Genomic DNA, 12,280 nt, shown 5'->3' with positions numbered 1-12,280 from the left:
ACCTTCCCGCAAGCTCGCGCAAGCTCTGCGACCCACTAGAAACAGCTGCCTTGCACGCTGTCCGGGGGCAAATACCTAGTTTCGTGTCATTTGGGTTCCACTATGCGCCGATTGTACCGCTTGTGTGTTGGTACCAACGCCTTTTTGCTTGAATGTTCTTGCAGCTTCTTTTGCCGCTGCAAAGGGCCTTCGCCGTCGCAATGCTATGACGGAGCCCTCACCCCACCATCATCTCAAACGGGTGACATAAGCGAATGCCCCGCCATGAGCGGGTCCATATGTCATGCCGCCCATGGCAACCACGGGTAGCTTCAAGTAGCTTCCAGATGTTGAGGATTTTTTCCAACCACCGCGATCGAATGAAGTCATGAGCGGGAAGGCAAGGCGCCATGTTGCGGTTGTACCGTCTCCTCATCACCGTCGTGATTATGCTTGAGTGACAACAACTGGTGAAAGAGGCCCACCACAATCACACCTCACCCTCATAGTGCTAAGTATACAAAACCAGGCACATGTACAAAACGACCATGTACGTCGCGATGAGTGGGGATAGGGAGTACTATGGATTCTAAACTTATCCATTCAACTCAGCATATGTGTGTTATCTGCTGCTGCCGACGTCACTATCTGGATATCGGTTTCTGCAATGCTTATGCCTTTTTCCTTATCCTTTTTACTTTTCACACACCATCTTTTTGGTGTTGATGATGGTGCGTGTCATCCTCACGACTTTGAGATGGCATACCAAACACGCTTTAAGCCCAAGGCAGTGAAGGCTAGGTCTGAGATATAAGTCTACGCTTTGTATCTACGCGATGAATGGTCCATTTCGCGCATATGCCTGTGTTTCACTAAACAGTTTGCATAGAAGTAAATCCTTCCTGGCGAACAGTACGGCACACCACTGAGCTAAGAGACAGTCACATAGTCGATGCAATGAGGTGAGTTCGTACCAGTATGCCATTATGGTTACATATAACTACGTAACATGCGCGCGTTCAAAATTCCACATAACATACATATATCCATCCTTCAGAACGCCATGCCAAAAGGACAAATTATGCAATAGTGAGCCTACTTCCACCGTACTGTAAAAGGACTTTTCTGTACCCTCCTGCTCCTCAACTTTCTAGTCTCAAGTCTCAGACCATCTGGCAAGCGTGATGCTGGTAGTGTATACCATGGCAACAAGTCCGATAACCATCATGGAAATATCGCCAAACTTCTCCCAAGGACGATTGGCCACACCCTTGTAGTGCAGGAAGGCAGGGTAAATGTATACCAGAGGCACACAAGCAAAGCTTCCAATAAGCGCGACAAACTTGTCCAGATCGCTAGCTCCAAGAATAGCAATGAGACCGCAGAAAATCACGAGAGTAGTCCTAAAAGCGTTCTTCTTCCACTTGGTCATGTTGCTCTGCTTGCCAGATGCGCGGCCAAAGATTTTAAGCTCGATGTTACGCATAGCGGGGAAGAGCTGCACCGGTGTGCCGACTAAAACAGCCATGGAGTAGAGGAACTGGACAGCGTTGACAAGCTTGCTGGTCTGAGGGAAGTTGGTGATGACCTCGACGGAGACGTTCTCGCCAAAGGTCCCGTAGCAGAGCACGCCGACGGACGTGAAGATGACGGTGATGATGAGCATGACAAGGTATAGTAGCTTGCTGAAGTGTTCGGGCTCCTTCATGCTGGACTGGATGGGAAGGATAAGCCCTATGCCCTCGAAAGTGAAGATGGCTGAACCGATAGTCATGGTAAAGTCGCGAGGGTTGAAAAGCTCAATAGACGGATGGAAGCCTCCCATCTTGGCGATCCATGAGATATCGTACCAGTAGATGTATGTGAGGCCGATGAGAATGAAGACGTCGGCGAGAAGAGCAGCAGGTCCGAGCTTGGAGATGTTCCGGATGAAGGACATGGGGATCAGAACGGCGACCTGTATAGCGATGAGCGCGTTAGTTGACAGCGGCTCCTCTGCGTGAGTGACAGCGTCAAGGAATGATCGGAGGTTGTCTGCTGTGAAGATGAGACCAGCGCATACAAAGCCGATTTGCGAGAGCGTGATGGAGACGAGGATCAGGGCACGGAATCTTGGTCCTACGACGATGGAACCTAGATCACCATAACCTCCACCACCGTATCGCTTCCTCGTCGCCAAGAGCAACTCAAAGCACAGCGCGGTGATGGCTGATACCATGATCATGGTGATGGAGGAGAACAGCATTCCGCCATTCTTGAATGCTTTGGGCAAGAACATGATTCCGGTACCGATGAAAGCTTTCAGGAGAGTAAAGAAGGTCTTGACTTGATCTGCGTCACCCTGAGCTCTCAGCCTCTTCGAACTCTGTCGTCGTCCGAGAAGTGGTCTGCGCTCGCCTTGCCCCTCTTCTTCCTCATCTTCAACGGCAGACTCTTCGTCCGAATCCTCGTCAAGATCTTCACCAGCAAACTGACCGTACAACTCAAGAAACGAGATGAAGTTTCGCGTGACAGGCTCCGAGATGTAGCTGACACGCTTGCTTTGCCGCTGTAAGTATTGTCGTCTCAGTCCGCCGGGTGCAAGCTGGTCGCGAACGGGAAGTTCGTCATGATCAACGTCTGAAATTGATGGTGCACTGTTGCGGCCAAAATGAACTGCGTCAGAGAAGGTTGCTGCTCGTTGATGCAACTTTTGCCGTCTGTTCTGTGCGGCAATCTTGTACAGGTCACGGTGGATGTCGCCACCTTGTAGCCGCAACGATGATTCCGGAAGTTGACGGTCGCCTGAGTTGGAAGCGCTGTCTGTGCCCTCTTCCTGTGCTGGTGTTGCTGGGTCAAACTCCGAGAAGTCGTAGCTTGGGTCTAAATGCTGTTCGAGGACCCTGGCCTCCTTGGGATCGGCACCCGCAGTCGTCTGTGGCGTATCTGTCATCGTTGCGATGGCTTGGACGACTGTAGGAATCCTGCAGTACTATGTAGACGACAGAAAATATCGACGGAGCTACGAACTTGGGCGTCTGGTAGCTTGGGCCTGGCGGTGAGGTCCGAGTGATGAAACTAACGGCCAATCAGGGTTTGCGAAGCTTAAATGGTCCGTGTGCCTGACATCACCGTGTTGTGATGTTTGGAGTTTGCGGTACGTTGTAACAGAGTAGGAGTATGAGCACGTGCGAGATTACAACAATGATGGTTAGAATTGGAGAGGAGAGCTACTTGAAGCAAAACAAGGGACGAGAATCTTCGAAGACGAGACCGCGACGGACCTGGGAAAACATGACGATCGCGCTGGCGTCTTGGCAAAGAAGCACCTGGGCACGTGGTGTGGAGAGCGTCCATCCCTGCGTCAGCCACCTGATAATTGGCGCAACAGCCGACCGCTGCCGCGTCCTAGAAGCTGGACCCCAAGATAGCCGTTTAATCAATACACATTGCCGGCAAAGCAGAAGAGCCCTTTGATCCGCACTTGACACGTTTCGTCATTGCCGACGACAGCATAAAGGCTGGAGAGCACACTGTACGTGATGACTGCCCAACAAACCTCGAAAATTGTCTCACCATGGCCCCTCCAGGATTCGGGCCGCCTGGGTACTCTGTCCCACAGCGCTACATGCATCGCGAACCGCCCCCAGAAGGGTCCGACACAAACACCCGGCCTTATGCGATCTTCTTCTCCTACCTGTTGACATGTCTTTCTGTCGCCATACTCATCGTTTTTAGGCTCTTCAAAAGAGCCAATGTGCTTCAAAAGTCGACAACCGCGCAGCTCCCACCAAGAAGACATGTCTGGCTGTTCAGTGCACTTGCTTTGGGCAGCTTACTCACAACATGGACGTACATGTTCCAATACTTCAAGGTCAGCTATCAATCGTGGCTGATGTGGCGGAGCTACTACGAACTTGAGCCGCATCATAAACATTGGGGGTTGTGGTTGAAGGAGACCTCCTTGTTCAGGGAAGCATGGGAGACAGTCATTGTCGGCAACGCGAGGTACTGGTGGTCACATCAAATCTTTTTCTTCGCATTAGGCCTGGGACTGTATCTGGAGCAAAAAGGTAATTGACTAGAATTGTTTTTCAATGGCAACAACTAACGGATTCAGGCATTCGTCGTGGTATCAGATATACCTGGGCGTTCATGCTGCTCGGCCAGATTGTAGCCATCAGCTTTGCTACGAACCTCTTCTTACTCACCCTGCTTCTGAGCCCGCCTGCGCCTGCTCCTTCATCTTCTGGAGTGCGTCGGCCAACATGGTTAGGCCCCTGGCTTCTCAATCTCTTCGCCATCTTTGCAACGGCTTACCCCGCAATGCAATTGGCGGATGATCATTACTGGCATCATCCTACACACTTTATGCCAGTGCTCATGGCTCCGCACGTGGCTCTAATGGTCTTGCCAATAGTCCGCGCTATCGTGCCACTTGAATACTTCAACAACGATACCCAATTTACCGACAAGATCTATAACTATATGTGGGTACTGGTTGTTGGGAACGCCGGTTTAATGCTGGCATGGACGACCGCAAGAGCATATACCTACAGTGGTTTCGTAGGAATCCAGAGTGCTTTGTTGGAACACCCAGCTGTAAGCAGTGTGGGATTCGATGTCATCTTCTGCTGGATCACTTGGATATGCTGGTATCTGATTCAACAGAAACCTGATTATGGTGGCGCGAGGCAAACGGCCGAGGTCAAGAGCGCGCGTGCTGACGATGGACCGGACACCGCTGTAGGAGCCAGTGGATATGATGTCGGAGTGAGACGTCGCTAATGTGGTGGTTCTTCGTCTTCAGGGTTGGCTATACGATGGCTCTGCGTTTTACGGGCAGGCAGAGGAGACTCTGTGTACTGTGGCTGTACGGGGGATATTGGTGAGGCGTTTGCGTTACTGTTGCATCCGTAGTCTACAGCTTGTCAGCCAGCGCCCTGTAGGGGAACAAAATCTTTGGGCGTACACACTCTATTGTAGCTTGTAGATATGAGCGGTTACTCTGAAGGCATCTATTCTCACACAAGAAAACCTAGAGTTGTAATGATTGCATGAAAGTAGTCTGGTAGCTCAATTGTTCATGCTCCTGCACGTTTGGCACTAATAGTCGCAACCAGCTTCATCATGTATGGAGGCCACTCGCGAGCTCTTGTAAAAGGCAAGCTACCATCGCAAAGGAAGCAATTCGATCTTGGTTGTCATGTCGAGGCTGTTGTTAGGTTGTGAATCCGGCAGTATAGGATGTCACATATCCAGCGACTTTGGAAGTCGATAAGATTTGGCGCTAACAGAAACTCCGGCTTATGACCGGCCAAACTCATGCGTCATCGAGAGCAACCATTATGTTCTCTCATTCTCAGTATTGTACTAGGGTACACAATCAACCACAATATCCAATGCATCAGCATATCACGAGCAATGTCGTATATGGCCTCGTACCAGGCTTAATCAGCCCACCACATCAGTGCTTACAGTACATTTCCATATTGCTCACACCTAGAACCGTAGCTTTTCGCCGCATCATTGCTTTTTTCACCTGCATGTTCGGTACTGAGCTATCGAATTACTCTTCGTATCAACAGCTGATCCTCACGCTATATGCGCCCTGAGGCCCTGCGCGATGGTGGCACTTTTGGCACTTTATGCAAGGCTTATCCGACAGGCTGGGGAGGCTTTATTCGCTAACGCGCGGGGTTGATCTATAAGTGCCCTATTCGAGGTGAACGGTCCCTCATCGGGCATGCCGTGCGGCCCTGAATACGGAGCGAACGCAGCCGACTGGAAAAGATCACCATGGGTGTGGCAAAGCGAGCGAAGCTACCGGCTAGCGGAACGTCATGGGCTGGCTGGGTGCCGCAACCATGGTACACATGACCGTTGTGCAGGTGGAACCTTTGGGGGGAGCTGCGACGAGGCTGCGCGAATACGGCGACTACGAAGGTTGATCGTGAGTATAAAGCCCAGCTGTGCCTTTGTTGAAGAAATGCACCCATAACAGCATCTACATACTCGATCCACCCCTAACCTACCTCACGAAACCTATTCTTGCGTCAATCGCCTATAAACCCAAGCAACATCAGTCAGCATGAAGGCCTCATCAATCGCCCTGACCCTTGCGGCAGCTGCCATCACCAACGCACAAGAAGAGCCGTACTACAACATCACCACTGCACCTTTCTTCCTTGTAGTCACATCCGAAGACGGTGGCGTTAACGACACGCTGAGCGCCTGTCACGTCGGTGCGGCCCTTGAATCGCTCTGCTTGAGCAATGCCGGCGCGGGTGACGCCCCAGAACCTCTCGATGGCGCACACTTCCAGTTCAACACATCCATCTACTCCCAGGCACCAGAACCCTCTTTCGGCATACCTGGTATCTTGACTTGGTGGCTGAACACCACGACCCTTGACGTCCCATCATCGGCGGCTTTTGGTCTCAACCCGATCTCCAATCTCGCATCCATCACCATCAGCCCCGGCAGCGATGATGCAACGTTGCTAGCTTTCAACTCTCAGGACGAGCTGACCCTTCAAGCTTATGTTCCGGGTGAGAATTTTACAGGCAGTACTCAGGAATTCTACCGCTGGTATGCTTGCGACACATCCTACTCCAGCTACACGTACAACAACCTGGTGTGGGGACTGGGTGCAGGCAAGCCGGATAACCCGACCTGTATCTCAGTCAACGTGACGAGGGTGTTTGTTTAATGCGGAGAGGCCGATGGGACGAGCTAGTGGTAATGGGGCGACCATTGGAAGATCAGAACTAGAGGAGGATTTACGACTTTAATGTGCTACGCAGATAATGCTAATCAACGATGAACACTCGTTTCCATGTGCAACTTGTCTCACACGTGCGACTTGTCAGTTACCAATCACCGTGACGTTAACCAGCATCCTTCTATATCTGTATAATTTCAGTTCCTTCCCTCTCAATTCGGATCTCAATCCAACACCATTACGATATTTACTTTTTCCCCCATCCTTCTTGCTGTTGAGGCCAGGACTGGGCCTTGCATGCAGATCCTTCCAGAGCTAAGGAAATAGCACATGATAGGGCGCGAGGGTGGGAAGGACTTCGACAGTAGTGATGTGCATAGTCGGTGCGATGCAAGGCTTAAGTTCAGTCCTCGAAGCTTAAGCGGCTAGCGTGACGCGTGAGGCTAACTGGGGCGGGCGTCATTCTCCATACCGCGTATCCAGCCACCTAGCTTTCTCTCTCTCTCTCTCTCTCTCTCTCTCGCCACCATTGAAACAGTCGAGACTCTGTTCATGACCCTCGGCAATGCTATTTGCATCTACCCCGGGTAATGGAGCGCTAATGACGCGTCGATATTCACCAGATTGCCGCTCTTGACAGCCATGTGTGCTTCAAACCACCACAAGCTCGCAGGCCGCGAATACCAGACCCACCGCTGTCGTACGAAGCACCATGCGGCTGCTGTTAGGTCTATAATCTCCGATCAATTTCAAAGGCGTTGCCCAGGACGGGTAGGTTTTCGAGGCGGCTGCATTTAGCCTGCCCCGCGCAGATCCGGAGACAACGTGTGATGGCGTTCGGGGAAAGCATGCCGTCATCGTGCTTTCCGTCGAGTGTGAGCTAAGATGAGCCACCAACGCAATGGCAGTGTGATAGACGGTCCTGAACCCTTTTCTTCAATAATCGCAACGGACAACACTGTTCGTATGCCGACTTTGCATAACACTTGCTAGCCAGTACTTTCGTCATTCTTTCGCATCGCATCGTCCTCATGTTCTCTTTCACCTTACTTCTCTTACCATTGGTACTACTCACAACACCTGTAATCGCGCAGTCTTCTTCCTTGTCATCAAACACGCCTATACCTAGCAGTGCTGTAACAACGATCACTGGTGCCTCTAGTACTCTTATCAGCACGTACTCTGCCGATTTCTCGAGCGGCCTCCCAGGCATAGTTCTGACCACGACTACTTCTGGACGGCAAAATGCTACTGCCACATCTTCGACGACAACCGAGGAGGTCACAGCTATAGTCGGCTTATCTCCTTCGACCGAGTCCGCAAACGGTACCGCTTCAGCGACAACGTCTGCTCGTCCTCGTCCGACTAACACTCGGCCATGCAACGGATACGTCGAGTTTTGCGAACGGAGGTTCTCAAACATCTCTATGGTAGTCGCACACAACAGCCCATTCGTGAGACCGCATAATGCAGCCAGTAACCAAGACTATCCAGTGCTTAACCAGCTGGCCGATGGAATTCGAGGGTGTAAGCTACTGTTACATGACAAAGAACGCATTGGCTAACATTCCGCGATAGTGCAATTTGAGACCCAGAAACCCAACGCGTCCTCCGCGATCCGCCTCTGCCACACCTCTTGTAATCTGCTCGACGTGGGCACCCTCGAATCATATCTCACGACGGTCAAAGGCTGGCTCGACCAACACCCATACGAAGTCATTGCTATCATAATGGGTAACAATAACGGGCAAGATACCCGTATACCAGTAATGGACTATGTCGCACCGTTCCAAGATTCAGGAATTATGGAGTACCTGTGGACACCACCATCGGCTAGTCTGAACCTGACCGACTGGCCCACGTTGGCCGAGATGATTATTAGAAACCAGCGCGTGGTGGTCATGATGGACTACGGCACAGACCAGAGTCAGGTCCCGTGGCTACTGAGCGAGTTTGACTATCAATGGGAAACGCCCTTTTCGCCTACAGACCCCGCCTTCCCATGCACCCAGCAACGACCTCCAAACCAAGCAGAAGATGTCTCACGCAATCGCATGTACATGATGAACCACAATCTGAATATTCAAGTCAGTTTCCCCGGCGTCAGTAGTATTCTCATACCAGCATACTCGCTGCTTGACCAAGTCAACGCAGTTTCAGGTAATGGTAGTGTTGGTCTCAACGTACAGAATTGCGAGAAGACGTGGAATCGTCCGCCAAACTGGATACTTGTCGACTACTACAACTACGGCAACTTTAATGGATCTGTCTTCCAGGTGGCTGCGACGGCTAACAATGTTACCTACAACGACCGCTCGTGCTGTGGTACAGAAGATACCAGTGCAGGGCACATTCTTACGACTCAAGGTCTTCTTGCAGTTTCGTTGGTTGTTGGTGCTTGCCTGTTTTGGTGAGCACAGAAAAGTAAAGATTGCGTACTTCTACGTTGGACTATCACTTCTAGTTTACAAGTAGTGGAGAAGCGAGGCGTTTCAGGAGTTCGGGAAGGTGTACGTCTACTAAGACCTGTATCTACCATAACACTCAAACAATCTAAAGGTCTTTAATGTATTCTTCTTGATCAAAAAGCATCCCAAGAGTAGAGCGTAAAAGTATTAACATGTCGTTCCCAATCATACATTCGAACACGAAGAGTCCATATGTATTACTACAAGAAACTGGCCAGGCTCTATCCATATATATGTATATGCCGTTTTTCTAGGCGTCATTCACACTTTATACTTTGCTCACTTCTTCGCCGCAGCATCGGCCTTCTCCTGCGCCTTCTTCTCCATCTTCTCAACAGCCTCATCGATCTTGACGAAAGACCAGCTATTCCAGAAAGCGGGATACAGAAAAGGCCGAAGATCAAATCTGTTGTCATCAGGCGAATAGCTCTCGGCATGGTATGCCGGCGTCATAACAGTCATCTTATGTCGGTTGATCTGGTAAAAGTGCGTAAACCTCTTGACCTTGTCTGCGACTTCTCGAATAGGCTTGTCATGCCAATCTGAGCTGAGTCTCATAAACATGCCATAAGGTCCAAGTTTGTCGCACTTGCGCAGACGTCCAAACGTGCTTAGCTCCGCGTATGTCATTCCCATGTCGGTTTCATCGTCCTGGACGTAGTCTTCTGTGATTGGCCGCAGCTCTGCAGTGGGTGTGGCCGAGACGAACTCATCCAAGATTGGTAGTTTGAACTCGACGGCGGCCCAGGTGAGGAAGCGGCGCAGATCGACTTTCGAGATGGATCCGATGGGGTTGATGTCGGCGCTGGAACAGTCGTATTTTGTTAGATATCCTCGAAGACATTCGTCTACATTGCCTGATCCAAGGACGAGTAGGCCGCCTCCGCCTGGCCTTTGGCGTACTGTGGGTCGAAGTTGTGCTTGCATGTACGAGACTACGAGACGTATCCGCGCCTGGAGATTTTGGAGCGCAAGATCTTCAGTTGGGGTTCCGGAGAAGCTAGGCTTAAAGTCGTTGCCTTTTTCAAAGACATCTTGGAAAGTGTGGAATATAGGGTCGATGGGCACGACGATGTGATCCGCTCCGATATCCTGGGCGAGACGCTGAGCACGGTCTCTCGTCTCAGATGAAGACTGTTCTGTGTTTGGAAGATAGGCTGTCGAGAGAATGGAGCCACACAGTTCCTGTGCATCTTTTGGTAACCAGCCTTTTGGGTGGTAGGGTCCAGCAATCCTCTCGACGTCTTTGCGAACTTGCTCGTTACCCTCCTGGAGAGCAGCTACGACGATTCGACACATGCTGTAAACCAGGGTCGCCGTCGAACAGGAATCGAGGCCTCCAGAAAGAGGTATGAAGAAACCCGCAGCTTTGGAGTGTCGTAGATAGTCCCATAGCCAGCATGCAGGTCCATTCGCAATCTCCGACTCGGGAACATGCGTGACTAGAGGGCGGGCTGGGCTGGGACGGATATCTCGATCGAAGGCGTTGTCTGAGGGTGATAGCCGGTAGTCGACCTTTTCACGGTGGTAAGGGGGGATGTTGAGGGCCTGCAGACCTCGGCTTGGACTTGCTCGATATGCCCAGACTTCTTCGAGGTCGACGGTACATGTGACAACCTCGACTTCGTTCAGCGAGAATTGAGAACCCTGTGCTCGGATGGTACCGTTGACGATGATCATGGCACAGCCGTCGTAATAAAGTCTGTCTCCATCACACCCCTGCTGGTTTGCGTACAGATATACACCTCCGCACTTGGCTGTTGCCTCCTTGATGAGGTTGATGCGGGTATTCAGCTTCCTGAGCTCATGGTGGCTACCACTGCTATTACAGATGATATCGGCGCCGGCAAGTGTCAATGCGCCATGCGGGCTTTGAGGTGTGAACAATTCCTCGCACGTTTCGGCGGAGATTGAGCAGTCAATCGCATCGAGGATGCAGTCGCCGATTGGGACGGTAATGGAGTCTTGTTTTTGCAAAAGCTCATCAGGAAGATCTCGGCGTAGATCGTAGGAGTCTAACATGTTCTTTTTCCAGGGCGTAAACCACCTCATCTCTCGATAATTGCCGGTGCCTGCAAGATCTTGCTTGGGTCTAATGAAACATATCTTGCCGTCCAGGGCAATGACACGAGCATTGTAACGTATGCCGTTGTGCATGACCGGCATCCCTACATCGATGATGATGCCATAGCAAGACTCATCGAGAAGGATATCGGACATCATCTGCCACGAATGGAGATATGTGTCGTTTTCCAAGAAGTGGTCTGCAAAAGTCAGTATACACGTCACATATATTTCCTATAGAACTCGCCTTGACATCCATAACCAGTGATTTCCAACTCTGGCCCGCACCGTAGTCGTGCACCTTGAGCCTTTGCGGTGCGAATAGACTCTTTGATGCGGTCCCTGTTTTCCGTCCATGCTCTGAATAAGGTTAGTAGCTGCTCGGCGTGTTGTTGAGAAAGCAAAACTTACAACGAGAACTGATGTAAGCTACAAGTAGAGACGGTGATCAGTCGCATGTTGAAGTGTTGTGTATGCAGCAAAGCCGATTATAGAATTGTGCAATGCAGGGCGCAGTTTGGTGTTGTATGATGTGGGAACAAAGGTAATGGACAAAGTGACGCAAGTGGTGATTAGGTAAGCAAACAGTCGGCTGGTGAAGGTCGCGTTGGAGTAGGAACCATGGTTGAGGCTCGATGTCTGTTTGGCGGGGCACTTTGGTGGTGGGGGTTGTGGCACTAAAGCGCCAAGATCGCTTGGGCTGGTCGTGCGCCTCACCAGGGTGAAGACGCTACCATATCGGCGCCGTTGACTCGGTCGGGGGTACAATGTCAGGTACCCAGTGAGTGGGCGTATCTACTCACTGGCTTTTCCTCTCCACCGTTGCACAGGATTCCCGACTCATCCTCCTCCTGCATGACCTCTGCGGTCGCAAGGCCCCGCTGGATCGTTTAGCAACTACGAGAAGCACCGTGATTTGGCTCGGACGTCGGCTAGACGTTTGTCACTTGCCCTGCGTTCTGGCCATCTGTGTGGTTGGCTGGGCTTGGTGTCTAGATCTGCCCAACGTTGAGCCGGCCACTGCTCTAGTCATCGATTAGTGGCTGCCGTGTGCCCAGGTGGATTC

At 51.2% G+C, this 12,280-nt stretch overlaps 5 protein-coding genes across 5 annotated transcripts; 3 read left to right on the top strand and 2 right to left on the bottom strand.

Annotated features, from left to right (window-relative positions):
- Positions 1 to 1,135: 1,135 nt before the first annotated feature.
- ALTATR162_LOCUS586 (uncharacterized protein) lies at positions 1,136 to 2,911 on the bottom strand (the record flags this gene model as incomplete). Its single annotated transcript, XM_043308180.1, has 1 exon — positions 1,136 to 2,911. The coding sequence occupies one exon, from the start codon at positions 2,909 to 2,911 to the stop codon at positions 1,136 to 1,138; it is 1,776 nt and encodes a 591-aa protein (XP_043164115.1).
- A 624-nt stretch (positions 2,912 to 3,535) lies between these two features.
- Positions 3,536 to 4,746, top strand: ALTATR162_LOCUS585 (uncharacterized protein; the record flags this gene model as incomplete). The annotated part of the gene is made up of 2 exons (XM_043308179.1): positions 3,536 to 4,031; positions 4,079 to 4,746. 2 exons carry the CDS (start codon positions 3,536 to 3,538, stop codon positions 4,744 to 4,746), a joined length of 1,164 nt encoding a protein of 387 aa, XP_043164114.1.
- A 1,303-nt stretch (positions 4,747 to 6,049) lies between these two features.
- Positions 6,050 to 6,670, top strand: ALTATR162_LOCUS584 (uncharacterized protein; the record flags this gene model as incomplete). The annotated part of the gene is made up of 1 exon (XM_043308178.1): positions 6,050 to 6,670. The coding sequence occupies one exon, from the start codon at positions 6,050 to 6,052 to the stop codon at positions 6,668 to 6,670; it is 621 nt and encodes a 206-aa protein (XP_043164113.1).
- A 1,043-nt stretch (positions 6,671 to 7,713) lies between these two features.
- ALTATR162_LOCUS583 (uncharacterized protein) lies at positions 7,714 to 9,096 on the top strand (the record flags this gene model as incomplete). Its single annotated transcript, XM_043308177.1, has 2 exons — positions 7,714 to 8,209; positions 8,261 to 9,096. 2 exons carry the CDS (start codon positions 7,714 to 7,716, stop codon positions 9,094 to 9,096), a joined length of 1,332 nt encoding a protein of 443 aa, XP_043164112.1.
- Positions 9,097 to 9,429: 333 nt separating this feature from the next.
- Positions 9,430 to 11,672, bottom strand: ALTATR162_LOCUS582 (uncharacterized protein; the record flags this gene model as incomplete). The annotated part of the gene is made up of 3 exons (XM_043308176.1): positions 9,430 to 11,414; positions 11,468 to 11,574; positions 11,626 to 11,672. The coding sequence occupies 3 exons, from the start codon at positions 11,670 to 11,672 to the stop codon at positions 9,430 to 9,432; spliced, it is 2,139 nt and encodes a 712-aa protein (XP_043164111.1).
- Between the last annotated feature and the right edge of the window lie 608 nt (positions 11,673 to 12,280).

Source organism: Alternaria atra (genome assembly GCF_907166805.1).
Source record: "Alternaria atra isolate CS162 genome assembly, contig: 21, whole genome shotgun sequence".
NCBI classification, from domain to species: Eukaryota; Fungi; Ascomycota; class Dothideomycetes; order Pleosporales; family Pleosporaceae; genus Alternaria; species Alternaria atra.
This window is presented reverse-complemented; position numbering and strand designations above follow the sequence as displayed.